This window comes from Anser cygnoides, chromosome 9 (assembly GCF_040182565.1).
Source record: "Anser cygnoides isolate HZ-2024a breed goose chromosome 9, Taihu_goose_T2T_genome, whole genome shotgun sequence".
In the NCBI taxonomy this organism is placed as follows: Eukaryota; Metazoa; Chordata; class Aves; order Anseriformes; family Anatidae; genus Anser; species Anser cygnoides.
Window position 1 is genome coordinate 5,025,387 of NC_089881.1, and position 27,774 is coordinate 5,053,160.

The 27,774-nt window shown below is 41.3% G+C and overlaps 1 protein-coding gene across 1 annotated transcript; it reads left to right on the top strand.

Moving 5' to 3' along the window:
* The first annotated feature begins 32 nt into the window (after positions 1-32).
* Positions 33-26,100, top strand: WDFY1 (WD repeat and FYVE domain containing 1). Its single transcript, XM_048062981.2, has 12 exons — positions 33-212; positions 7,667-7,734; positions 8,742-8,815; positions 9,996-10,050; positions 11,425-11,575; positions 14,156-14,268; positions 16,425-16,551; positions 18,078-18,183; positions 20,538-20,639; positions 21,216-21,346; positions 22,357-22,465; positions 23,171-26,100. Exons 1-12 carry the CDS (start codon positions 76-78, stop codon positions 23,228-23,230), a joined length of 1,233 nt encoding a protein of 410 aa, XP_047918938.1. The 5' UTR covers positions 33-75; the 3' UTR covers positions 23,231-26,100.
* Positions 26,101-27,774: the final 1,674 nt, after the last annotated feature.

Below are 27,774 nucleotides of genomic sequence, written 5' to 3' on the forward strand. Positions count from 1 at the left end.
AGAATACGGCCGGGCGGGGCGGCGCCGCGCCGCTCCTCGCAGCGCTACGGCGGCGGCGGGCCGGGCCGCGGCAAGATGGCGGCCGAGATCCACTCGCGGCCGCAGAGCAGCCGGCCCGTGCTGCTCAGCAAGGTGGAGGGGCACCAGGACGCCGTGAGCGCCGCGCTCCTCATCCCCAAGGAGGACGGGGTCATCACGGCCAGCGAGGACAGGTCTGGGGCCGGGGCCGGGGTTGGGGCCGGGGCCGGGCCGCTCATCCCCGCCCGAGGCCCGCAGCCGCCCGGGAGGTGGCGGGAAGAGGGACGGCTCCTGCCCCTGACAGGGACACCCGCCGCCGGCATCTCCTGCCGGGTTGTGCGGCCCCTGCGGAGCGCCTGGGGAATTAAACTCCTCAGCGTGGAAGGGTTAGGTGTCCGGAGGGGGGGGTGTGGTGGTTGTGAACAGAACCAAAAACTCAGGCGGGTTTTTTCCTCTGCCTTCAGCTGAGCTGGCTGAGTCTCTTCTAGATCAGTTATTGATGTCCCTGTCCTTCAGGAGCAGCTCCCCGAGCTGCTTCAGTCACAACAGCCCCCCTCCGACGGCCGGAGCGGAAGGTCTGTAGCCTGCTTCCTTCTGGCTGCAATAATTCAGGGAGTGAGTTGGCAGATCTGAGGGGCAGAGAAGATGATGAACTGTGAGGACCGTGCTTCCTGGCTGCGTGGAAAAACCATCTTGAGAGCATAATTCCGGTCCTCAGCACCGGCTCACTTAGCTGTTGTGGTGTTCCGTGTGCTGGTAATGTCGTTAAGTGGTTATTCAGGACAAATGAAAGTGGAAATGAGGAAGCAGGTAGCAGTGAGGACTGTGGCACAGGAGAAGGGTGAGTGGTTTGCACGGGAGTGGTGACAGCTGGAATTTCCCACATGCCGTGTGGGAAGTGACTTGTAACTGTGAAGAGGGGTAGGAGAAGCTGCTTGAGAGCTCCTGTCCAAAAACTGTAGCAATGCTTGAAAGGAGCATGTGAAAGCATGAACGTACGTTCTTTGACAAGTAACTTAGCGGTTGGATCCTTTTACTATTTTAATATCTGAATTTGCATTATTTTTGCATGAAGTCTCATTTGAAAAGCCTGACCCTATGAGAAGCAGTGGCGTTTGAGGGCTGAAGTTCAGCAGAGTTGTGGTTGCACCTGAACTGATAAAATATAGCATTTGTCGTTAGGTCAAAAAGAGCAAACAGGCCAGCTAGCAGCAGCACATGCTGACTTTATAACCTTGCTGTTAGCCAGGGCATCCGGGCTTTGTGTGGGAGTGGGGCAGGCGAAGTGCACGCTTGCCCTGGTATAAATGAAGCTCACCAGATATTGTTAGTCTATCAGTAGCTGGTATTAAAGCAACCAAGTCTGTATAGGGTATGGTATGATGTTCCTATATGGATAAGGTAGAAACAATCAAATTTATGATGCTTCTCAGTGACCTGGCAATATATATCTGCTATTAAAAATATGAAGGTACAGCTGTGTTGTTCAAACTGATTATCAGCACTGCTGAGAAATCAGGAAGTTCTGGTCTATCTCCTCTTCAGTGGAGAGGTGGTGAGAACTTATTTTTCACTGGCATGCTAGGAATTACTTGCTTTTAAGTGCCAGTTGAACTTTCTAGAAAACAAGCAGTAGAAGTAGTTGAATTTGGCAGAAGGAAGGCTTAAGTAGTTTCTGCTTTTGGTTCCTATTTAGTGTGTGTGTGGTAAATAAAATGTAAACACAGTTCTCAAAGTGGCTAATTGGATTTCTTCTCTGGCCTTTTTTTTTTTTCTGGAAGATTAGCGTGCTTAATTCTTAAATGAGTTATCAGTTATTGGGAGTAAAGTTCGTCACTGAATTCCGAAAGCCTGGAGTACAAATGTTGTAAGTTTGGGATATATCAAGCCAAAGATGTCCTTATGTTGTTTAAAGGCTATTTGAAAATATTTTTCTGAAGTACTTGGAGTCAGGCTTCTCTTCCTGAGGATTATTTTCTGCAGATTGGGTGCCTGTTGTAATGGGCACTTTCAAAGAAGTGTTCTTAAGAGGTAACTCTAGGACCTGAGCAAATATTAATTGGTTATATCACTAGCCTCTGGTATGTGGGAGGTATCTTGATTGTCTTTCCCAAGTTTCTAGGGTGCTGGAAGCATTTGGCACAGCATTAACAGGGTCTGAGTATTAAAGGCATACGTGCTTATCAGACTGTACAATTGAGTGTTGAGGTATTAAATATTGTCATGGCCTTAACTGCAGCGCATCCCCCTGTGTGATGTGCATACAAAAGGTGGGTATTTAAGGGAAACTTTCTGAATTTCATGATTCCAGAGACCACAGGGAGCAGCACCTGCCTCCTCAGTTTGATTCTGCAACTTAGTAGGACTTCTTAGGGTTCAAAATGCACTGCCTTGTAAAGAGGTAAACAGCTTTCTGCACTGCACTAATCCCTGTGTAAAATCAGCAGGATTTAAATCCTGACCCTTTGAACCGACAATACACACGGCTCCTTGTTAGGCCGTGCAGTAGTTGCACCTAGCTCACAGCAAGCAGTGACGCCCGCATGCGTTAGGCGGGTTCTTGCTTTGGCTGTAAGACAGTCTTGGTCTCTTCCCTCTCGGTTGAAGTAACTTTCTGTAGCATGTGTTGGATGGCAGGTTTGGGCTGAGGCTGAGCAACGCTTTCATTATTCATCCTGTAGGTGCAGTTGTCCTGTTACCTTGTACTGTGCAGGGTGAAGTTGGCTTTTTGGGTGGCAGTATGCGTTGAGTCTTCGCGTGGTTGTGTGGAGTTTTTGATGTGCTTCCCGAGGGAGAAATAGCAATTGCTAAAGAGTTCATATCTGAATTGAACCTGAACAGAAATCCGTGGTGCAGGCTTGCAGAGCCCTGTAGCAGACATTGCCAGTATTTAACCTTCAAGGTCTAACGTTGAAAGTTAGCAGTCTGCATGCTTAGGTTGTGTTGATGGGAGCTGAGAATACAGCTGCATCTTTATCTGGGCACGTTTTGGTGTCAGAGCCAGAGCTGTGCGAGGGGAGCGGGGGCTGTTGTCTGTCTTTGGTGTGTGTTAATTTCCAAGAGTAGCTTTGGACTCTGGAGGCTAAATGCTTGCAGCGTGCCTTAGTATGGGAGTTTACTGGGATTTTCAGGTTTCCAGACATTGTTGCAATGTATTGCCTCTAATCTGAGGTACTCCCACAGTACATCAAAGCCTACTCGCTCACATATCCTTCACCTACAGTTGAACATATTTTCAAACTTTCTGCTCTCTGGTGTGTTCCATAAAAATGGGGCGTAGGTGTTAATACTGCATAACAGATTATGCTGCTAGCAGTAAGCAAATACGGAGTTCAGGAAGCAAAAGAGTTGCTATGTACAACCCCTTTGAGCAGTATGCTAAAAGAGTGGGGCCAAAGTATGTTTGATTAAATCTTAATAAGCTAAGGCTGGCAAGTATTTCATAATAACCAGTGAGAAGAATGTGTTTACAAGTTAGTAGTGAGGAAAACATTGGTGTGCAAACATCCTCTGGGAATGTTGTGGATTATCATGTTGGTAGAAAAGTTGGAGTTCTTTCTACTTTAAGTGATATTTTCTACAGTAAGAAGTAATGGTTCGATTATTTATTTGAGGATCCAAAAGATACTATAGCAGATCTGTGAATACTAATAAAAATCTGGCTTTTTAAAAAGGATTTGAAGCTGAAAAGGAGGCAGGAGTATCTACTTTTTCAGTAGGAAACTTGCTGTTTATGAACTTTTCTCAGAAGATACCTGGTGAGGGTAGTGATCTCTGTGCCCGTGCAGGCATTGTGTCCTCCCCAGCTCCTGGGCAGTGCTTGGAGCAGCTTGTGGGGCGTCCCTCGGCCTGGGTGGCCAGCTCCGGGCTGGGGCTGGCTGCCCACACACCTGAGGAAGGCTGCCTTGGGCCGCACAGGTCCATGGCACAGTCGAGTCTCTGGGCTTAGCCTTAAGAGCCTTGTTCTCAGCAAATAGCTAAGGCAAGGTGCGTGCTTCCTGGCCATAGCTGGGGATGCAGAAGGGTGATACACTGGTGTACAAGACTAAGTGTGGCGAGGTGAAGGTACGGTATTTGCAGCAGCCTGACAGGATCTCCGGAGTCGCTAGCGTAGCTGCATGTGGGTGCTCTGTGACTGTCAGCAGCTGCTGTTGCATTGAACCTCTGCTTAAATTGCAGCAGTGTTTTTTCTGGTTAAGGAAGTTAAATGTTGGTCAAAACTAATGCTTTAGTGGGCGGAAACGGACAGAAAACATGATTTGCAAGCAGTGTCCTTGAATTTGCATTGCACTGTGGTTAAATCAGATTCCTAATGCTGTTTTGGGAACGGAGTCAATAGCAGTCTACACACTTCTACTTTATTTTGACTGCCAGGAAAATGCAGTCTTCTGTTCCTCCTGGGAAAACAACTGGGAGCAATGGATTTCAGGTAGGAAAGCAGCTGAGCGGTGTGAAGGTGTTGGGAAGATAGGGCTAGCGTAGCTCCATAGTACTTGTGTATCTGTACTGGGACAAGTTTAGATTTGCCTGCTAATCTTTCATCACTTCTCCCTCCCTGACATATGCATTTGGCTTTCAGAGGGCAGCTTATGCTGCCTGAGCCTCAAATACTGTTGGTTTGCTGAAGGGTTTTCTCCCCTCTCAGCCCCACAGTTTTTTCTCTGTTACTGTCAGGTGATTATTTGTTCTGCCTATGAAACACCAGTTGGGAAACAATGAAAATCATTAGAAGTTGGTAAGGCCACGTTCAGTGTTGCTTCAAGATGTTTTTGTGTGTGTTTTATATTACCTTAAAACAAACAAACAGTCTGAATTACTCCTCTATGAACGTGCATGCTCTCCAGCTGCCACCAACTTCTGCTTCAATGATCAATGTTAGGGGAGTTTGCAGGCCTTTTTTTTTTTTTGTACTTCCTGCCACTCTCAAACATCTGAGTCTTTTGTAATTTAAAGGGTATGTTTCTATCTCTAATCCTTAATGGCTTTTGACGCTTTCACATCCATGTCGAGACTGCTTTCAAACAAACCTGTTTCTTTTTAGGCCCTTCATAGGGAATGTGTAAGGAAAGGTGAGAGGTAGCCAGTTCTTTTCTGGTATAGAGCACAGAGCCCATTCATCAAATAAAAAACAAGTTCTGAGAAGCGCTAAAGATTTGCTTTGATTTTGAGTTGGTGGTTCTCATAATAAAATATCTTCATTGTAGAAGGAGTCTGTGGAAGTAGCATTACTGGAGGACTTCTCGTTCTTTAAGCTGGAACCGCTATTTCACAAATTAATTTTCCAAGTAAAAGGAGATGCACCACAGCTACAGAGCTGCAGGAGAAAAAATTGAGGAGGAGAAGTGGGGTCTTGACACAGGCCAATAGTCAACTGCTACGAAGCAATCTCTTCAAAGTTTGCTCAGAGCTTTATATAATCAGATATAAAGCTGTCTAACGGCTTATCTTTGCGAGCATGAGGTTAGGAAAGTGTAAATCTTATTTAAACCAAAATAAGAAGCTTTCAGAAGTTAATTTTGCAAGCTTTTGCAGCTCTTTGCTTAGACTGTCAACTCTAGTGACTATTGTTAATGGTCACTGCACAAATCATACTTCCCAGAAATGATTTGTTTAGAAAAGCACATTGTTTCCTTCATATTAATTCCTAGCCCAGTGTAATCAACCAAAATGCTGGGAGGAAAGAAGGCTTACTTTGGGAAAATCAGCAATGCATTATGTCGCTTGCTATGGCAACTCTTAGTCTGTTTACAGCAAAAATAATTACATGATTTTGGCTAGAAGTGAAAGGGTTGAATTAGTAGGGGTGGAAGCTACTGCCTGAAATGTTCAGGACAGCCTGAGTGTAATGAAACTGCTTTAAAAACAGACTAAAAAGCAGTTAAAAATCAACAGGTGCTAACCCCTACTACCACTGGCATTTGTATCGTGAGGATGACTTGGAAGCACCATCCTTACCTTTTCTCTTCTTAGTAAGAAAGGGCAGCTGAAGTGTTGGCTTTTTGACCATGAGGCAGGGTATGGATTATACAGTAAGGAGGAAGTGATGGTTTTTAAGAGGCGGCCTTGATGCAAAATATTTAATGGGCTGGAGTAATATATGTTTGCCACTGATCTGATGGAAAAGTGACTTGATTCAACAGCTGAAAATCTTAATTATTTTGGGCAGTGTGTACTCAGCTGCATTGATCTCCTCTTTTAGAAGAGGAAAGTAGTACATTAAAGGTGGGTATTGTCTGCTTTATTTTTTTAATGGTATTTTAAAGAAAAGGTGAATTACAAAATCAGAGTGTAACCTTTGTATCTTCAGCCTGTTCTGAAAAGTTCTGGTCCTGATAGAAGACACGTGTTGTCTTCTGTGCTCTTTTTGTTAAGCACTTAATAGTGATCTGGTGTGGTTTAGCAAATCCGTCCCTGAGTTTGATGTTGTTGTTGAACTTTAAATTCTAGCCTTTTTAGTAGTTTAAAAGTGAATAGAACAACTCACCTCCACGAAGTCTCTTGAAAGCGTTTCCAGGTACACGTGTTTACAGATCACTTAGTTTTCCATTTAGGAATGAGGAAGTTGAATTTAAACAGTAATAAAGAAAGCAAACAATGGTTTGGAGAGGAAGTTTCAGGTTGACTTGACCTTAACACTGTCTACATGTGTGTTCTTAATTTCTTGATGTAGATTCCCTTCAAACCTGTCTGTTGTAGGAACGTGTTTAATTGATGATACTTTTCTGCAAGAGGCTCTTGTATCCTTCCTCTCAGTCTGACAGTGGTATAATACTAAATGTTCTCACAATAGTTTTTCCTGTATCTGTGGCCTGATGTGGGCAGGATGCAAACTAAAAACAGTTTATAGGGAGCCTTCGCATGCTGTTCAAGTCTGCAATAAGAGTTCTTTCAATTCCCACTTGACTGGCTAATCAAGCCTGCTCATACTTAGGCTAGAGGAACAGTGCAACGGAACAGTGCTAATAAGGGTGCTTGTCCTTAGCATTTATACATGAGGAAGTAGAGGCAAGGCTTAGAAGAAATGATATGAAACCAGATCTGCTCTTCTCTTTACGTCACTATTTAGAAATGAAGATGACAGTCAAGTTCTGGAGTAACGTACTGGCCTAGAGGATGAGGTGCTTCTGTTACTAATATTTGGTATTTGGCTTGCTGAAGGAGGAGCTGCAAAGAGAAGCTATAAAAATTCGGAAGTTCAGATGTCTGTAATGGACTGAGATTTATTTTAGAAAGATATCAAATACGTACCAACTGTAAAGCAAGCTGTGGTTTGCTCTGCCAAAGCATGAAAGTGTCTGCAACTTGAGTTCAACTTAAATCAGCAAGAACTTCAAAGGAATTAAAAGGGTGCAATGCATAGCAATTTCTGAGGTGAACTGAAATTGTATTTCTATTTCATACTTGGTGAAAGTCAAGGTGTAAATAGTTCTGAAGGAAGCTCTTCAGAATCTGAGGATGGCTATTCTCTGTGCTGTTCATCTGGTTGTGCCAGAGTACTGTTACTCCTGTTATGTTGCTACTGTAGCTATTTTGTTGGAGTAGCACAAAAGCAAAGAGGAGTGAAGCTGATATTTAAGCGATAAACTGGTTCAGATGCAAGGAGGGATGTACTTACAACTGTCTTCTCCCCACTCTTCTCACAATGCAGAACAATCCGGGTATGGCTGAAGAGAGACAGTGGACAATACTGGCCCAGCATCTATCACACCATGTCATGTAAGTAAAATGCTGGAGATGGCAAGAGATGGCCAAGCGTAGCATGGGTCTTGTACCCATGCTGTGTGGGAATACCTCATTCCCGTTTCCTCAACCACTGCATTCACCTGGTGACCTTTAATTTTGGGAACTTTGTAGCAGCACTAGCTCAGACTTTAGTTTGAAACTAGGTGTGTAGTGGATGAGATCTAAGGCAGCATTCTGTTAAGAGCCAGATCCTTCACCGGGTAAACAGCTGTGTGGATCTGCTGCTGAAGATGTCTCCAATGCTGGTATATAACTCATCAACTGAATAGGTAAACTCTTCAAACCATTAGCTGAAAGTCCAGACGTAAGAATATTCTCTGCTCCCTGAGGTATGTATGTATTATTATTATTTTTTAAACATCTAGATTATTGAGAAAGCAGTATTGAGTAGCAGCTTCAGTTCTGCATGGGTCTTGTGTCGGTATTAAGCATCACCTAGCATGGGTGCTTTGCTATAATTTGTTTTATGTAGAGTTGCTGCCTTGAGACATACCATCTCTATAAAAAGAGGGCATACAATGGCAAAGTAAAGCAGCAGCAAAACAAAGGATGGGCTTTGGAATGGCAGTTTCTGAAGTGATTTGTCTTTTCAACTTCAGACTGATCTGAGTAGCCTAGGATCTAGATGAAAAATGCTAACTGTATTCTTTTTTTTTTGTATCCTAATAGTTGGTCTGAATTGCAGCAGTTTTTCCATTTGTCAGTTTTCAAAACAGACTATCCAGATTGTGCTCTAAAAAGGCTTTTACAAAATAAAGTATGCCTGTAGTAGTTCAAAGGGATGGGCTTGTCCTTACGCAGCATGATCACTGTAATATCTAGACTGTCCTTCCTGTGGCTTTAAATCTCTAAAAACACTTAAGGCCACATTTTCTGAGGGTGTTGGAAAGGAAGGTATTGGTTTAAAACATCATATTATTTTAATCCTTGTAATTTGCAAGTTAAGCAACTTCAATGGGCTTGTTTATTTTTTTCGACAGCTCCGTGTTCAGCCATGGCTTACCATCATGACAGCAGGCGAATCTTTGTAGGCCAGGATAATGGAGCTATCATGGTAAGGTGCTGTGACTTTTCTTCAGAATGCAGATTAGAATTGCTTAGATTGCCCACAACCACCAAGTGTTGCTGGCAGCTGTTAACTTGCTCTCTTTCCCTTCTTTTTGGAATGCAGTTACTACTAAGTAGCTGAACTCCTTGGCAATTCACATGAGATGCATATTGGAGGACTGCAAAGAAGGATTCTTCTGGCCAGATGTGAGCCAGCTAACCTCAAGAAATCTTTTAGGCAATAGTGTAGCAGTGGGCCCAAATTATGACACTTCATAGGGAATTATATTGATGAGTACACTAAGCTGAGTGGAGTGCTGCGCTGCTGTACTAACAGGGTTTGTGAACTGCAGCTAGCTTGCATCTGGCCAGAAGTATGGATCTGCCTGTATCTGGCCATGCATGTCTCTGGATTTTTTTGCTGCAGACCTTTTTGTGATGTGGAAATTTCAACACTAGCTCTAAAATTGCAAGAGGCAAGGTTGGTTTTTAGACATTACCTCTGCATGCATAGAGAAATGTATTCCCATCTCTTCTTTCAGGGAAGTCTTCTTTCTGTTTTGCTATACTCTTGTTGTAGTTTCTCTTCCTCTCCTGGGAAGTGGATACATACGGTGGAACAGAAAGCGTGTTTGTATTCTTCCCGTCTCCTTGGCAAAGGAGAGGAACCCTGTGACTATCAGATGTTTTAATTGATTCATTTCTCTATGAAAATAAGGTCAAAATAACTTTCCTATAAGGAGCCGAGATACTAAATGAACATCAGGAATACAAGTAGTTAGCTATCAGTAAACTGAGACTTTAAGATTTGCATCAAATAGAGAATACTCTCACTTAAATCTGTCTCTTCATTATGAAGTCTCAGATCCTTATATCCAAAATGCTGCAAGATGGAGTTCTGTTTGTTCCTGCTGGGGACAAATAAGGTCTCATCTCTTATAATATCTATTCAGAAAACTTGGTTCTGGCAGCATACTCCACACTGAAAATGCAGTTCCTTATAATAACCGTAATTTGCAGTTGTAATATCAGTGTGCTGTGCCTCCAGCCTGACAAACTGTTAGATTTTAGTAAGGATATTTTGCTGCTATGTAAACTCTGTTCTGTGAGGTTATTGCTCTTTTTTGTGTGTCACTCTTGCTTATGTCACTGCAATATTGTTTCTAACAGTTCCACTTTGGTTTTAGGAGTTTCATATTTCAGAGGACTTCAATAAGATGAACTTTGTGAAGACCTACCCAGGTGAACTGTTAACCGGTGTCTGCACTAATATATGTGTGAAGGGGAGGGTTCTGAAATGCTTGGGGAACTGGGCAGTGTCAGAGATTAACCAAGTCCAAATGTGCTTTAAATCTGACTAACCTTCCAGTTGTCACTTAGTGGGGAATTACTGCCATAAGATAAATATTCTGTTATTGAGTAATCATCAGTCAGCTGAGTCTGAGTTGCAGTCATTATCATTACTCGTGCGGGCTAATGATGCGTTGAATTTAATGAGCCAGAACTAGTGAGTTCAGATTTTGCTCTTCAAATAGCATAGCTATACTGCGTCAATGTGTAGGGAAAGAGCTTTCTAAAGGTGTGTCTTGATAGGTGCAAGTTCCATTCATACTTTCTGTAATCCGTGGGCTAGATTACTTCTAGCTAAAGATGAGTCCCTGCCTTCTCTGTCATTTGGGAGAGCAGTAGGGATGAAAAAGACCATATTTCTCTGGTACACGGGGAACAGGGATTATTCTAATACTTATGGAGATGTTATTTTCAGCATTTGTGCATCCTTAAAAGAAATATAAAGCAAGATTGCTGGTTAAAAATGGAATAATAATGTGGAAGGCCTGAAGGAGACTCTTAAGGGCTACAGATTATGTAGCAGAACAAAGTGCAGTTTGTCCTAGGACTCCCTAACACTGATAGAAGCAATGTTCTTGCTTGTAAGAAAAAAGCCTTGTTCTTAAAAACAAGTCTCCCTTTATCCTAAGGTAGATGACAGCTCATTCAAGAGAAATAATTGCATCTTGTGGGGCAGGGGAAAGTTCTTTCTAAAGCTCTTCTAACTTCTTGCTTAGTGGCAGCTTTCTAGAAAAATCTGGTGGGCTTTGGTGGTTGTCATGGGTACGGGTTTGAATGTTATGGACTAGATAGGCTTTCAGGTGCTTAAAAGAGTGAATCTCAGTATAGCTCCCCTGGGATCAGGAAAGAGGCACTTAAAGCAATTAAGCTTTTTAGATTTGTTACATTCCCCCAAAGTCCTGACTTCCTAACTAGGGAAGCTGGGAGATTACATGCTTCTTTACCAGAGTATCTTTGGTATCGGGGCTGAACTCAACTTCTCTCTCTGTGGGAGATAGGCTTAAGTCAGCTGACTGATGTGTTTGGTTCGCTTAAGCTATTCAGCAGGCATATACCGAACAGAACAATGTTAGCCTTTTAATTTAGAGAACAATGATAGCCTTTTAATTTACTTGCCTAGAGGCAAGTACAATATGATGGTAATAACATCTTCCTGGAGCATTGCTTAGATAGCATCTTCAACCTATGTCTCTCTGAACTAGAACACAAGAACACATCGCGTCAATTTCTAGGAAAAACTACCCAGAATCTTTTTTCTTCCCACAGCTCATCAGAATCGAGTATCTGCTATTATTTTCTGCCTGACGTCAGAGTGGGTTATCAGCACTGGTCATGACAAGTGTGTTAGCTGGATGTGTACCAGGAGTGGGAGTATGCTGGGGAGACATTATTTCACCTCTTGGGCTTCATGTCTACAGTATCCTTTTGAAAACGATTGCTGCCTAGAAACTGGAAAAGTTTTGTTCATTTAGCTCAACTTGTTCCTTCCTTTTAATCTAAAAAGCTAGAGTTAAAATCTCTTGCAAGCCTGCAAACTTTAATTTTGATGAGATGTTAAATACTGCTTCTGTTAGCTTTTGTTAGATTGTAGAGGGGAAATTGTGACCTTGAGTTAGAGGTCTTAAGGTGTTGCTAGTTCCTAATTTTGAGATGTGAGTCTGCATCTTGTCAAATCACTTCATTCAACAGATGCCAGTGTACAATGGAGTCCTACCTTTAAGCTACAGGGTACATCAAAACTTAATTCGTTACTAGCACTAATTTCTCTGTGTGCTTTGCTTTCCTGCAAATTGCTTTTAACTGCAGCATTTGTGGCTTAAGAACTCCTATTGTCTCTTCAGCTGTGAGTGTTTCAGGGCATTCTTTACCCTGTGTAAAAGACGAACCCAGTAGCTAAAACTGTAGTTCATATGTCAAAGCTTCCGAACATGACTTATATCCCTTAAATCCTAATACTGTTTTTTTATCAGTTGCTAAGTAGCAGTTTAGATGTGACCCTACGGTGATTGGAGGTGCTGGCTCGGTGTACGAGGATTAATGGCGATAACGCTGTAGAACTGGTGTGGTTCAAAATCTGAAAGATCAGCTACATCTCTTTAAGAAGGAAAGAGCTCTCTAGAATTACTATATGCCTGTGGAGTGCTGAGGAACTAGGAGGAAAGCTAACTGCTTGGTTGCCAGCAGCCTCTCCAGCATTCTGAGGTCTCATCTGTGCAGACCATGCCTTCTTCACTGAAGAGGTGACAGGGTTGTGTTGTGGTACTGTTGCCCATTGCTGCTGTCCTTGTTCTAGGGTTAAGGGGTTTTGTGTCCTGCAAACGTTACACATGCTGCTCACTGTGCTGAGTGTAGCACAGAACCGGGTTAATACTGGCTCGTGTGTTACGAGACTAGCTCACAGAAGAGTCAGAGAGAACTCAGACTCTCAGAACTTCTGAGAGTCACTGAATGCCATGGGTATTCTAGTATTTACAATAGTGTTAGCTAGAACAGTTTACTATGAAAATGGAGAAAAGAATCAAGATCAAAGTAAATTTCCACTGAAGACCATGGCATTTGAAAATACGTTGTAATTGGTCGTGCCTTCGAGTTGTGTTTGGAAGAACTAGCTTTCTGGTGTGTGAGTACTAGATGCTTGGTGTCTCTTATCAGGAGGTTCCTTAGGACTTATTTGTTAACGATCCTGTGATTCTGGGTGGAAGCTTCTGAAAAACACAGTAGAGTGCGTCGTCTTTACTGGATTAGCAGGCATAATTCTAGCATGAACTTTCAAGATGAAGAAAGGATCACGTGTTCAGAGACTTAATGGATTTGTTGAAAGTGAATTGTTTATCTCAAGATTCTGAATGCTTAACAGATTTCAGAATGTCATCAGATGGCAAAACGTCTGCTTTTTCACTTATGGTGGGATTTTTGGCACACTGACTTTTTAAAATTAGTCTTTCCTGTTGTGGAGAATAGGCTACATTGCTAGCAGCTGCTTGTGGTTTTTGTGTGGCTCCAGAAAGACAGGTGAGTTAATACTCAACTCTTGGGATATGTGGTGTCAGTTATGTGGTTTTTTTCTTAGTTCTTGCTTACTTCCTGAATAACATAAGTCATCTAGAAGTAGCAGATGATCTGGTTTCATCCAGCTTGCTATCCTTTAGTTTTTGGAGGCAGTAGTCACATAGTAACAAGAACGGAATATCAGAAAACCATTGTGGTGTATATTGCTTTTGTGAAAGGTGACATCTTAATAGATCCTGTGTTAGGATGCGTTGTGGCTTTTATGACAGTGTTCCATGGAAGAACTCTTTCTGAAATACGTGATATCTCCAAATACTTTGACAGTCTTTGATAGTATGCTCAAGGACCTCCATCAGGAAACTTGAAAGTTGAGAGGAGAGAAGATTAATGAAAAGGAGAGAGAATTTCATTTGCTAGAACAGTGGGAGTATACTTCTACTTGTAAGGTAAACTAGCCATGGAGGGTTGACACCCTTGAGTTTAGTTTTCCTGTCCTGGGGGTACCAACCATTATAACACGCTAGGAAACAGAGTTTATAGGAGCAGGTATTTGGTCTAAGTCTGAACAGCACCCAATGTCCAGTGCGGTGTTACTGATGGTAGGTCTGCATTGCAAGTAGCCTAAGGAGTTCTGGCATCTCTTGTAGATGATCTTGTGTTCTGTAAGTATCTGCCAGATATTATCTAAATCTACTTAGCCTGCCTTAAACTAGGGAATGGATTGTCTCATGGCTTCTCCAGTGGCTTTTGTCTCTTGTTTTCCATACTGTCTTAATTCCACATGTAGGCAAGGGTGAGGAGAAGAGACGAATGAAAAGGACTGGACTATTACAGTGTCCAACCGGGTTAGACATAGTTATATAAATACTTGGCGTACTAACATGTTCTTTTCTGATTTATTTCCGCTTTGCAGCTGACATCTATACTCTGTTTCAATCCCTTAAAACATTTTTAAGAACAAATGAATGTTCTCTTGACTGATGATCAGATATGACTATGAAACTCGTTATGCGTTTGTTGGTGATTATTCTGGACAGATCACTCTCCTGAAGCTTGAGCAGAACACGTGCTCGATTATCACAACACTCAAAGGCCACGAAGGTAAAGTAACTCTCTTAATTCCACTTGACCCGGGTTATAATACCTCCATGTATATCAGAATGGGACATCCACATCTTAAGGCTAGATACTGAATAAGCGACTAGTGCGACATAGTAGTTACAAAAGCTTTTCAAAGCTACAAATACTGACTATTTCTTAAAGAACAGATGCATCCCTCCTGTATGGAAATCTCAGTCCTATATACACTGACAAGTATTTTTATTGTAGATGAGAAATAAAGGTAGACACAGGCATTCAGTTAAGCACAAGTCATCCACTAGATGGCCACCTTTAAAAACTTTAGTTTCCTTAACACTCAAAAGAAAGGACGAGAATGTGTTGCTTTCTCTTCCCTTCCTCCCTCCCCACTCCCCCAGAGATCTTCTAGTATTAAAATAGCTTGAGCAAGCCCAAATCTAGATTCTAAAAAGCCACTTAATTCTTCCCAGCGAGGACTGTCCTGTTTTGATCAGTCTATTACGAGACCCTAGTTCATGTTTTCCTGTGTTTAGCAGAAGCTAAGCTACACGCAAGAAATCTAGAGAGCCTTCTAGAATCAAATGTCTATTTGAAAACAAATGTCTCATGCTGCGTATCATAGCTGAAGCCCTTATATCAGATGAAGAACCAAGTAGTCTGTAATGTGTTAGAGCTACTGTCTTCAGTAACGTGTAAGGAAGAATGCAAATTATAGAAGAATGTATAATTTAATAATGTGCTGAGAGAAATAAGACTTAACTCTTCTCGTGCAGTACTAGCAACTTTAAATTCAGCTGACTAGTTTGCATCTGGGTAGGGCTGAGTTACTGGGTCATGAGACTCTGGTCCATTGGAAAAGGCTGCCTTTTCTAACAGCTGTAAGCATAGAGTAGACTTTGTAAGCTGGGTAGGCTCCTGCTTTGCAGATGACTGTAAAATGACAAAGCTCGCTTTGAATAGGAAAGGCAAATCGAAATTTTCCGATGATAAATGCATCATCTGCTTTCAAGCAGAATTCCAGATTGCTTCAGTTAAGTGCAAAGTAATTACCCTGGCCCTGCTTTACCTCTACATTTTGCAACAGTCTGTATTTAAATGCAAAGCCTTGATAGATGGTATTGGTAGTCTGAAAGCAGCGTTTCTGGACATGGCATTACATACAGTACGTATTTTATCTGCTGAGTTGCAGCGAGCTTCCAAGCGCCTACTTCAGCAGCACTGTCTGCATAGCAGACAGCTTTGGCTTTTTTTCCTTGAAGCAAAACAGATTGTGTAGCCTTTTTCCCTCCCAAGTATCTGCATGATATTCCCAAGGCCTGGTAACTCTAAACCTAGGCAGTAGCTAGTTCTGAGTGTGGCTGTGTGTGTTAGACTAAAAACCTAACTTCAGCTTGTTTTCCTTTCTAGTTCTAGCCTTAACTGTGGCTTCATAAGCAAGCACTGTTTACTCTGCAGTTTAAATGGCTTTAGAGCTTGTCGCTCAACAGTCATCTTCTAGAATTCTCCACACTTAATAGCCTGCTCTGTGTAATGCTGGAATAATATTTAAACTGCTTTTTATGGAGCAGATGGCCACTGTTCTCTGAGACAACTGTTCCCAAATGGGTCAGTCTGAAAACAATATAGTCCTAAAGGAGGCAAGTCGACTCTCTTGCTGGAGAGAGCTGGAAGGGACTGATTTGGGCTGTAATTACCACTCATCTTGCTTTCAGAATAACAAGGCTCTTGATGACAATTGAGCAGTGGAAGGATTTTTTAGAGGGAAGGATATCTGTAAGGGGAAAAAATGTTCCTGCAACCACAAAACTATAGGTGGCATGAGTGACTAAGTTACTTCTTCTGTCTCCCGTATATGTTACCATGCATATGGGATTTGGTTTAAGACTCCTACTGTAGGATGGCTAAATTCTTTGACTATTGAGTGGCACAGCCAGGTCGGGCCTTCTGAAATCTCATCTCGTAATTTAGTATGTAGTATCCAAATTTGCTAACAGACTCCCAGTGAAAGTCACTTTGCTTCTTTTTCCAACTATTTTAATGTTAAAAATAGTTGTGTAAGGGACTTGGTTTACCTGGGAATACTGTGCTCTGTCCAGTAACCACTGACCGAGCAACTTACTGTATTGTGTATGCTAGTCTTTGCTTGGCAAGCCTAACTGTAGAATGTTTTTTCCTAGGAAGCATTACTTCCCTGTGGTGGGATCCTGTTCAACGACTGCTCTTCTCGGGTGCCTCTGATCACAGCATTATCATGTGGGATATTGGTGGAAGGAAGGGGCGAACATTGCTGCTCCAGGGCCATCAGTATGTAGTGGTGTCTTGTCCTTCCTGCATATTCTGTAATGAACACAGTCCTAGGAAGATCAAATAGCATGGCGAGATATTTGAATCTTAGTGAATAATGAAGAAGAAAACGTTTTTCAGAACTGAAGACTTCTGAGGGGGAAGAAGGGTAATTAGTAATTGGAAAGCATTACTGATAAAGCTTTTTTGGTTGTGTTTGTTGGATAATGAGAACATAACATAAAGGTAGATTATAGAAAGAGATGGGTAAAAGACCTAAATCATCTTACTTGAACTTTTATGTAAAAGTTGCATGCTTCTGTATTGTGTAAACACTTCACTGAGTTGCTTGTGAGGACCTGTGAGGTGATAAACTAATTGGCTAAATTACTGAGGTGGGTCAGTGGACTTCAGAAAAGCATGTCACATCTCTGCTGTTCTGTGGATTATATAGTTAGTTGTCTGTATTTAATCAATTTTGTATTTTTAGAGAGACAACACTACCTAGCTGCCTCTAATAAATCTAGGGCCTTAATTCAGTCTGACGGGCAGTTCACCACTGAAGCTATATTCTCCTTAGAAATGCAGTGGTGGTAGAGATCTTGTTTATGTTCAAAGATGTATTTGTATAGTACATTCTCCTCTTGTCTAATTCGTAGATGCCTCCATCCACCTTTGATCAAGACTCATAGCCATAGTTCTAGAACTCTTGTTAAATCTTGAGGATTTAGTTTTATGGCTAAAGAACTAAAAATAGAATATCGGTTACAAAAGAGTAACTGACGTCAGCAACTGGAGGACTTTATACTGCTGTTACTGCTGTATCATGTGTCCTGCTGAAGACTTAAAACACTGTTAGTTTCTCTTCAAACATCACACTTAGCATCAAACTTCATACTGAATGGGAAAGTAAGTTCTTCTGAGAAGCAGAATGGCTTTTCTAATTCAACTTAGATGTTGCAAAGCAGTTTAACGTTGTTGAGATCCTTTGTTTAGTTTCTTAGAGTTGACTTTCACTTTGCCATGACTCTTTGTTTAGAATTAAACTTACTGGTGAAAGCATGCTTTCATTTGCAGCTACAGACTCTGTGATTTATTAGCAAAAGTGGAAACTCCATCTGCTTTCTATATGTATCTTGAGATAAATATTTCTTTTTATTTTTCCAGTTGTCTCTGTTCTGATAAGTGGCTCTCCTTGCCAACAGAGAAGAGTATTTGCATTCACACTCTGAGCCAGATTACACTCAGCTCACTGCCAGTGCTTTTCACCAGCAAATGTTAACATGGAGCTGTACCTCTGGTATTCTGGTCAAGCCTTAGAATTTGACAAGTTCTAGTCAACATTCTGGTGCAAGGGTAGGGCTTACGTGGCAGCATCTCTTCACTCGTCTTCGTAGCTTTATGTAGACTTAACAAAATGTTTGGAAATCAGTTTCAGAAATCAGTTTTAGCATTCTAGGTAGCTTTACAAGGATAAATCAGGGTTTTCTGGGAAACTAAGCTTTGTTTAAATGACTGTGGGTAAATAGCATATGCTTTGTTTGCAGTGACAAGGTGCAGGCTATCTGCTACATCCAGCTGACACGGCAGCTAGTATCTTGTTCAGCTGATGGAGGAATTGCTGTTTGGAACATGGATATCAGCAGGGAAGAGGTAAGATCATGTTCTAGGTCAGAGACAGATTTTTATTTTTCCTCTTTGGAGGCTGACATAGCTTTACTTGGTCTGTTCCAAGGCTGTTTTTCCTCATGTTGCCTGAAACATTAAGGCTGAATGATACCTCTAAAATCTGCTCTGTTCTGTTGGCTGTCCATACTGCATTGTAGTAGGTAGATCTTGGGGACATGAGAGGTGCAGGACAGGCTTGGCACTACTTAGCTGCTTATCTCAGTGAGACGACATGTTCAGTCTGGAATGGCTGCAGCCCTTGCTGCTGTAACACTCTGATGTAGGCAAGCCTTTGCAGTAAAGAAATGAATGGACAGTGCTTCAAAAGTCTTGAAATAAGTTCTCAACTTATGTCAAAGCATATAAAGAAGTGATGCTGTTTTCAAGATGCATTTCAAAATGTAGAGATTCGGTCCTCAGACAGCTTTTTTTTTTTTTTTAAAGACCCCAAAACACACCAACTGAGCCTGCCGTGCATGTTCTCTCTGCATCAATTCCTATCCACCACAGGAGCTAAAAAGATGTGTTAGCACTATGTTTGGTTAAACCATAATTATAAGAGTTAATGTTGATTGCTCCCATAAAGCTGTATTTAAAATTCAACCTTCCCTTAAATGCTTTGCCTTCAGTACACGTATTTAGATGAAGAACTGTTTTGACCTATATTGAAGTGTCACCTTGAACACGCTGAATGCTGTATGTGATGCTCCTGTTGTTCTTAGCATGAAGATCTCTCTCTCTTTAAAACTTCCAGAATTAGTGACTTCAGGAATCTTCGTGTCTGCAAGCCACTGGCTTATAGTACAATTGGGAAAACGAGATGTGTCCATTTCTCTCTCTTCTGGATCTGCATGCAAGAATTAGTAGATGGTTTTAATGCAATTAAACTAATGCAGTTAACTTAGTGCAGCTGTGGTGTCTCAGAACTTGCAAAAACATAACTGAACATGCTGCCTTTGAAGGACTATCTGACGAGTCGTGTTAGGGGTATCTTCAAATATGCACTAAGGCATGTAAGATTATAAAATAGATTTTTTGATTAGAAGGAACAATAACTCCACTGACAGATGTACTATTGATCTTGGACAACTCTAGCTGTATGTTAGTAATAGTGCTGGTAATGTTGTGGTGGGTTTTATTTCCTGTTTAATGCCTGAAAAAAAAAAAAAAAAGAAAGAAGAATAGGAAGAGAGCCTCCTGCCCTTCTCTTAGGGAGAGCCAGCAAGTCAAATCGCTGTCTTCTCAAAAATGCTATTAAGTGGAAACAGCTATTGTAAGTAACAGAAAGAAGCAATATGGAACATCTCACTGGCTGGAGAGTCAATTTATTTCCTTTGTTCTCCTCCATCATCCCTATCTCCCATGCTGGACTTTGCTATCACCCTTTACAATTTATTCCACTAGCTTGGGGGAAGGAAGGGTGTGGAATCAAGGCTGAAGGTCTATGAACTGGTCATCTGGCACTAATAAGTGTTCTGGTGAGATGGTACAACTGACAATACTACTGTTTTAGTACTGTCAACAATGGATGTAAGTGAAATGAGGAGAAACACTCCTTTGTTGTTCCAGCTTTTTTGTGTCAGGTTTTAGGGAGAGTCCCCCATCAGATGCATAGCTGCACAAAATACACGTTCTAATTCAAGCCTACATACTAAAAAATTATTGACTCTTTCTGTCCCTTAAAAGGATGCTCACTTAAAGTATCCAAGTGTGTTGAAATGTGTGAAAGCTTTAACTATTTTCATTTGGCATAGTCCATTTATGGCAAGAAAAATATGTGGCTGGGAGAAGGGATGCTTAATGAAGCTGTGGACAGGATGGAAAATGTGGATGATTTCTTAATTATTTAAATTGTAATCTTAGGGAAACAGAAAAGATCATTACTTCCAGAATTTACTTCTGGACTCCTCCTTAGAGGGGCATGACTGCCTTGTAGCTTCTACACCTTGTATTACATTAGCCCTTAGAAATCATCTAGGAAGCCAGAGCTGCAATCTTTGAACGCTTGCAGCAAGTTTAGTACCTTAGATGTTTTAATTAGTTTTCTTATGAAGGCAGTAACATCACATACTGCCGTAGGCTTTAAAAGGATAGGAGGTTTGTAGTTCTTGGTAACAAGTCACTGTAGTTTTGGTGGTGTTGTGTTTTTTTTGTTTGTTTTTGTATTAAACTTCCTACGTACTGTACCCTAGGCAATCTATCCCTTTTTTAATATCCAGAGCTGAGACAGGGCGCTTTTCCAAGTAAAACTCTGCTCTGGGTTCTTGAAACAAACTTTCTTGGCTGGCTTATGAGGGGGGAAAAAAATCTAATTACTTGCATCTCTTGCTGTTTTGTAGGCTCCTCAGTGGCTAGAAAGTGATTCCTGTCAGAAGTGTGAACAGCCTTTCTTCTGGAATATAAAGCAAATGTGGGACACAAAGACATTAGGCTTGAGACAGGTGAGCTTCCTGGTTTGAGTGCATAGCTGTATTTCATCACTTAAGCAAAAAGCAAACAGAAAACTGCTAATGTTGTTAGATCTTCTATACTGTTGGTATTTTTGCTGCTTTGAAGCAAGAGTTTATAGAGAGGTCACAGCTTCTAGGCAGCGCTAAGAAGTTTCACAATGCCCTGTACCTGAGCAAACTGCAGTTCAGTGAACCAGTGGTGTCCCTTCTCTTACTGGGTTACAGCGTGAAAGGTTTCCAAATAGATTTCTATTTAGATGGACTAGACAGGCATGAAGGCTGTGTTTTTGGCTCTCTTGGACTCCTTCTCTTGGTTGGTTGTCCAACCGTTTTTTCTCCTGCTCTGAGAAGGAGCTTGTGAAAGGAGAAGGGAATGAGCAGGAAGGATACAGAAGTAAACCCATCAGTGGCAAGACTGTTCAGAACTCCAGAATCCTTGATCTTCGCTTGAAGCAACAGGAGACTTCCTTACGTGTTGCTGTTGTTCAACAAACACTTGGTAAAATAGTCAAGTGGTACAATGTAGTGATTTTTGTGGCTTATTGATTTTTTTTCTCTTCCCTGAAGCATCACTGCAGAAAATGTGGGCAAGCAGTGTGTGGCAAGTGCAGTACCAAACGGTCAAGTTACCCAATCATGGGATTTGAGTTCCAGGTCCGTGTCTGTGATTCCTGTTTTGAGTCAATCAAGGATGAAGAGTGAGTATTGAGGAGTAATAAGTAAAGTAATGCTGCTGGGATGCAGAAACACCTGTGCTTACTCCACATCTATACTTAATGCTGTGCAAATGTGCCAAGCTGACTCTATTAATAGGCCACCTCTGCTTTGGGCACACAAAGCAGTATAATGATAGAAATACCTCAGCTGGCTCTGCAAGTGAATTTGGATCAGATGCAGGTTTACAACTCTTTTATCTAGTTTTTCTTCTTCTCCATGAGCCCAGATCTAGGGCTGTAATAAATTCATCTCAAGATTTTTGTTTAGGTAAAGGCTATTGATTGCACTTAAAACAGGTGGCTGGCAATGCATCACAGCTACCAGGCTGTATATATGTTAATTTCTGTATCCTTATTGTGAATTGTTCCTATAACAGTGTTTATCAACAGCCCAATGTTATTTTTTTCCCATGCAATCAAATTGGGTTAGACTTAATTTGCCGTCTTATTAAACTCTCCTTGGCTATGAAGGAGCACCCTTTTTATCTTTATACCAACAGCACTTCACTGCTCAGTGTTTTGTCACCTTGGAAATGTGGAGTGCTAAAGGACCAGAGTAATCAGATACATGGGGTGTTTTTTTTGTTTTGTGTTTTTTTTTTGTGGCTTTGTTGTTGTTTGCTTTTGTTTTTGAAAGGAAAGTGCTGTGCCCACTTGACTCACTATAGCCAGCAGATAAAAATGTAGCTGAACTTCACTTTGTGTAACAAGAAATACAATTATTTACTTATACTATGTCCCACTTCTGTTGTAACATTTTTAACATGCAGGGGAGGACCAGGAATTGTCACACCTGTATAACTACACAAGCAATGCCTTAGCATGATTTGCTGGTTTAATTCTGTCCCCTTTATTATGGCACTGCAGTTCTCAGGACTGATTTATTAGTATTTGAGCAGCTTAATTTTCATGCAAGTTCATTCTACGCTGCTATAATGGTGCCATCAAGCTTCATCTGATGGCTGGCCTTCATTTGACCTGTTCTCTTGCAGCCGTACTTCCTTGGCAACCTTTCATGAAGGAAAACACAACATTTCACACATGTCCATGGACATCTCCAGAGGGCTAATGGTCACCTGTGGAAGCGATCGGATTGTGAAGGTATTCACGTACTTCTTTTCTCCATTTATTAGAGATATTTAATACAGAACTGGTGTTTGTGTATACTTTTTTTTCTGACAACTGTTGCTATAAATCTGACTGTTGTGGGCAGCAAGAATCATATTTGTTGCAGATTGTACTTTCCTGCAGCTGAGTGAGGAAATGACCTGTAAGTCCACAGCATGGAGTCTAGCTGTCAGAAATGGTTACTGTTGGTGTCTTCAGGACAAACAAAGCAGGCATCAGTACTGGCAGATTCTGCTAGTGGCCTTAAAGATGTGAACATGATGAAATGTGCAGTGTCTGAGCTTCTTGGAGCATTTGCCACTAAAAGCCCTGGTTATGAGGCAGTGACGTGGAAATCAGTCTTACTTCCAATCTTGCTGAGTTTAAGCCATACATCCTCCATGCGTGCCAGAACTGAGACTGTTCTGGGCTGTTCCTGTTGTTCTCTAAGCATGTTTATAACAAACTGCATAGTGCTCTGTAGACCAGCCCTGTGAGAACTGCTGAGAACTCCTGAGCCCTAGGTTTGGCTGTTGGTTTGTAAGGCTGGTATACCTATTTGTTGTAATCAAGTCTAGTTTAAAAAGGTTTTGTTACTTAATGTACAGGGAGATTTTTGTTTACTTCTATGCCTCTTACAGAAATACCTCTTAGATCTTATATTGTTACTATATAATTCTCCACAATACTTTCTTCCAGATCTGGGACATGACGCCAGTAGTTGGTTGCAGCCTTGCAACTGGCTTCTCTTCACGTTGATCTAATACCTGACAGGTTTATGCACCTTATGTACAGCAATATGCACCGAATGAATGGAATCCTTCTTAAGAATATTACCGCAAACACTGGTTGCTTGATTCTTCTCCTGATGCTGTTCCAGGATGGACAGTCACCTTTGTAGAGCAAACCTTTTCTGTTGGGCTCACCAGGAATTTCCTTGGTGCGGAAGTGCAGCCTCTCGGACTAACGTAAAATGGCTTACCTGCAATATGACGCCTTGATGAAAGGACCTGTTGTTTCTCGGTTTACATGTAGTGTTAACAATGTGCTATCTCTGCTGATATATCTTGTACAGATACTGTGTAGCGTAAACATTATCAGAGTAAAATGAGCATAGTACATTCGATTTGTGCAAGTAGTAAAGTAACTTATTCTCTCTTCCAAAAAGCAGTTCTGTAGAAATACTTTTGAGCAGTCACCGTCTAAACTGCCTCCAAAAGGTATGTTGGTTATTCCTATGGAAGGAGGAAATACTTCAAAGTGGCAGGTAGCTTCTTTCAGATGAGATAGTAAGAGAACCTTTAATCATACAAGATTTCCTTTATTGGCTTTCTTGTAGTGTTTGTCTTCAAATTCAGTCACTAGTGAAGTCACTTTGGTGGGACAACTGTTCAGGTAGTTGGTGAGTCTTCAAACACTTCAAGGCTCCTAAGTAGAGTTTTAGCATAGCTAACAAACTTCTGTAGGTCTTACTAAAATATGCAGCCCCGCTACTCTACTTTAAAGACAGGCCGTAGGTGTGAGCCATATGCTTTGACAACTTTGTAATGCTGTTAGAATGGGAAGCTAAGCAAATCTGCCTTGTTAAATGGTATGGCTAAGAAAAAATGGCCAGCTAAAACTTAGAGACTTTTTTCCTGTGGAAAGGCTGATGTTTGTTTAATGGTAGGGAGCCTGTCTCTGCTAAAATGCAGCATAAATTTAAATACTGTCTTGTTGCTTAAAAACTGATAAATACTGAGAGCTTCTGAAGCAATAATTACCAAGGTACAGAACAGCTGCTGTTTTTTTTTTTTCCCCTGCAGCACCTAGGTCTGTTAATCTTGAGACTTATATTGATCCTTCCCTATTTCAAAGCTGAGAAGTATGAAGAAGAGCTGGGAGGCTTTTACAACTGCAGTTGGCACATACTGGAAATAATTAATGAGACTGGCAATAAATTGGTCTATCGTTCATATGAGTATCCTGCATTTGAATCCTGTAAAGAGAGCTTTGAAAGCTAAGGTAGTATGTCAGAGCTTAAGCTTGGAGCTATTTAGATTCCTCTGAAAATAGGTGCATATGTGTGAGGACAAAAACTGTGGGTAGGTCAGCTGGGCCAGAGTTAGGTGCTGTTTTGCAACTGTCAAAGGTAATAGGTTCTTTCTGGCAGAGGACTAAAGGGTTAGACTGTCTTTAATGCAGCAATGATCAAGTGGTGCTATGAGTGTTAGTGAATTCAAGTCCTAGTTGTCTAACTTGACACGAATAATCTGCATTGGACCATGCTGTAGGCTAAAATATATGAAGATCGTGGTATATTTAATAAACCATTATTCACTTCTGTTTTAAGCCAAAAAGCTGATAGTCTCCAAAAGGGCATTAGAATCCAGAATATGTTAGTTACTGTTATTTTGGAGCTGACATTGTCTGCTTTTCCGTGGCCCTTCTCCAGAAGTTTTGCTAGGAGTCTTTTGACCTGCTAGCCATGTTGGGCCAGTGAAAAATAATCAAATCCCTCTTTTGTGGGAATCCCAAAACTTGTCTTGCCTTCAGTTCAGGATTTAGCACTTGTCAGACTAATTTAATTCATCCTTTGATACATGCTGTATAGCTACTTTTTTTGTGTGTGAAGGTTTATTTGTAAGTTATTGAGAGAAAATCAGCTTGTACTGGAAAAAATTCACAGCTTTCTGCTCTGAAGGCTTTCAGCCTTGTAAATGAAGAAAGAAACTGAGTGTTTGAAGGGGGTAAACAAGCCCTGATAATGCTCTGCATTTGCCTTCAGACTTCTTCCTATGTGGTTTTGGAAGAGAACAGAAGTCTTCCTCCTCACAGCACATAAGGCAGAACCGGAGTTCCATAGCTAGAGCCATTTAAGATACTGCTGTGCTGTAAGGAGGGTCTAGGGTTGTGTCTTAAGCTGTGAGATTAATGTCGATGTGGGATGAACAGCATTTTTTTCCAAACCAGGCATTCTGAAACTCTTACACCAATGATACTGAGGTGTAATTTGTTTGCAGCTGATACTCCTGAACTTCAGCTTTTTTAGTTCTGATTAGTCCATGTGTCCCTGATCAGCATGCAGCTCCCCCTCTCCTTGTGAATACTTCCTCTGCTTCTTGAGAACCACTTATTTTACATTAAGGTTTTGACACTAGAAAATATATTCTCTACTGCATATTGTTAAACCTAAGGAATCTATTTTCTATAATTGATATACTTATAGATAGTGTCAGTTCAGATTATAGCAAGACAATTATGGCTGCTAAGTCATTAGTCATGTAAGTATACTCCTGGTGTTGAATGAGTAATGCTTACAAACCACTAAAGAGATAGTGTTTTTGTTTATGAGCAACTATCTCAAAGGCACATACTCTCATGAAACTGAACCTATTTCAGCAATGTCAGCTTAAGTGTGCAATTACTGAGAAGGCTTGATTTGAAGCATTACTAATCTTGCTTGTATAACCTCTTTCATTGGGGCAGGGAAGGGGAGCAAAGGGTACTAGTATGTGCTACGTCTTTACTAGTTGTATTTCTGTACCCCGCATAATTAAGTGACGCTAGATAAACCTGTCCCTTGCTCCTTCTTGTCTGTTTTTTAAAACTTTGATTACATGTACAATAAAATATTTCTTGATACTCAATTAGTCTATTTGGATGATCCATCTTTTCTTAAATTCTATGAATGAACAACTCCCGTTCTGTGCTCTGGCTCCTTCTTTAGACAGCCCGTGTCCAAATCCTAGGTTGGAGGGATGGCTTGTCAGATGCGTTGTGTTGGAGCTGAATGAGCCACAGCACTGGGCTTAAAGGCCTGTGATGAAACATGAGCTGAGACAAACAACTGCTGCATGGTCCTAACTAGGGATGTACAGCTGTGCCCCCTATCCTGTGTCCTGCTTGCCAGCTCATACAGACCTCTCCTCTGGTTCATCTAGTTCTTCTTCAGAGGTATGCCAAGCTTCTTGCAACATAGAGTATCAGAGGATCAACCCCCCTTCCCTGAGATGCCTTGGGTCTGTCTGAGGTATTATGGAAATTCCAGTCTCTGTTGGATGGGATGAGTGGAGTCTCCAATAAGATATACACAGAGGAGACAAATTGCAGCCACAGGAGGTGGTTGCACTTGTTTTGTGATACTTCCTCATGGAGGAAGGATGAGGACAAGCAGGGAATATGTACTTCACAGTTGCTCACAGCCTTGGCAGGCTGGGATGCAGCACTGGTGGCATTGTAACACTTGGAATACCTGAATGCTGGCCTGTTAAAATGTAACATAGCTCAATGCTCCCTAGGGTATTTAGAAACTATAGAAGGAATCTGAAAGGGTTTCACAAACTCTTTCCACTGCTGAAAGGTAGTTGAGTAGCTTATGCAGTATAATACCGTATTTTTTTTTTGAGACATCTCATTTTGATCAGCTTCAACTTCTCACATTTCCCAAAGCAGGATGACCTGTTCTCTAGCTGCAACAAAAACTTGACTGGAAACAATCAAACTCTTCATGATCTGTAGTCGGGAAAGCTTGTTCAGAGATCTCTGCAGACCATCATACAGTGTGTTGTAAATAAACTATCTGAACTCTGGATTGAGTATGAAAATGTTTGAGAACTGCAAAAGGGGTCCTTGTGGTGAAAATGCTGAAATAAATGCATTGTTTTCATAAATGAGAATGTGTAGCTGACCACTTTGCATGTAGCTCATGCAGTTTACAACAACGCAAGCTTCAGATAAGCTGTGTGGCAAGTCCTTAGCAATGAGGTTTGTGGTGTGGTGTTGACTTTATGCAATGGGCAGATTTAGAACAAGCTGGATTCAGGAAAGACTTTTTTTTTTTAAATGGTTATCAGATTTACTACTGCATACTTTAGAAGGAAAGCTCTCTAAGGTGTTTTTGTCTGAGTAGACTTAAGTCCTTAGTTCTGAATGACTTGGCTAACTGAAGCACCACGATCAAACTCTTGAGGAAATAATGAACTTCTGCCAGCTTAGCTTTTTTTTTTTTATTGTCATCAACTAAATATCTTTCAATGGGTTGAAACTTGACCTTTTGAAGCTTTATCTGCTCCTTGTGGGTTTAAGGGGAAAGGCAGTTGTATGATGTATCCAGAACAGCAAGCCTTCTCAATGAACTCTTAAGCAGCTGCAACCAAATGATCCTGCAGTTTTTGCCCCTTTGGAGAAAGTAAGGGTATGGTCTCTGTGCAGGCTACTAAACTATAAATATGCAAAAGCTAATAGTTGAACAGATTTCAAGATAGTGTTACTGTTTTTATTGTTTATGCCACGGAAGAAAGTTTTAAAATGATATCAGTAAT

What these genes read in the sequence shown, in the direction of transcription:
- WDFY1 (XM_048062981.2), top strand. Translation starts at nt 76, where the DNA reads ATGGCGGCCGAGATCCACTCGCGGCCGCAGAGCAGCCGGCCCGTGCTG. An exon ending in CATCTATCACACCATGTCAT is followed by an intron (nt 7,735 to 8,741) that starts GTAAGTAAAATG and finishes TTTTTTCGACAG; the next exon opens with CTCCGTGTTCAGCCATGGCT. An exon ending in AGACATTAGGCTTGAGACAG is followed by an intron (nt 20,640 to 21,215) that starts GTGAGCTTCCTG and finishes TCTTCCCTGAAG; the next exon opens with CATCACTGCAGAAAATGTGG.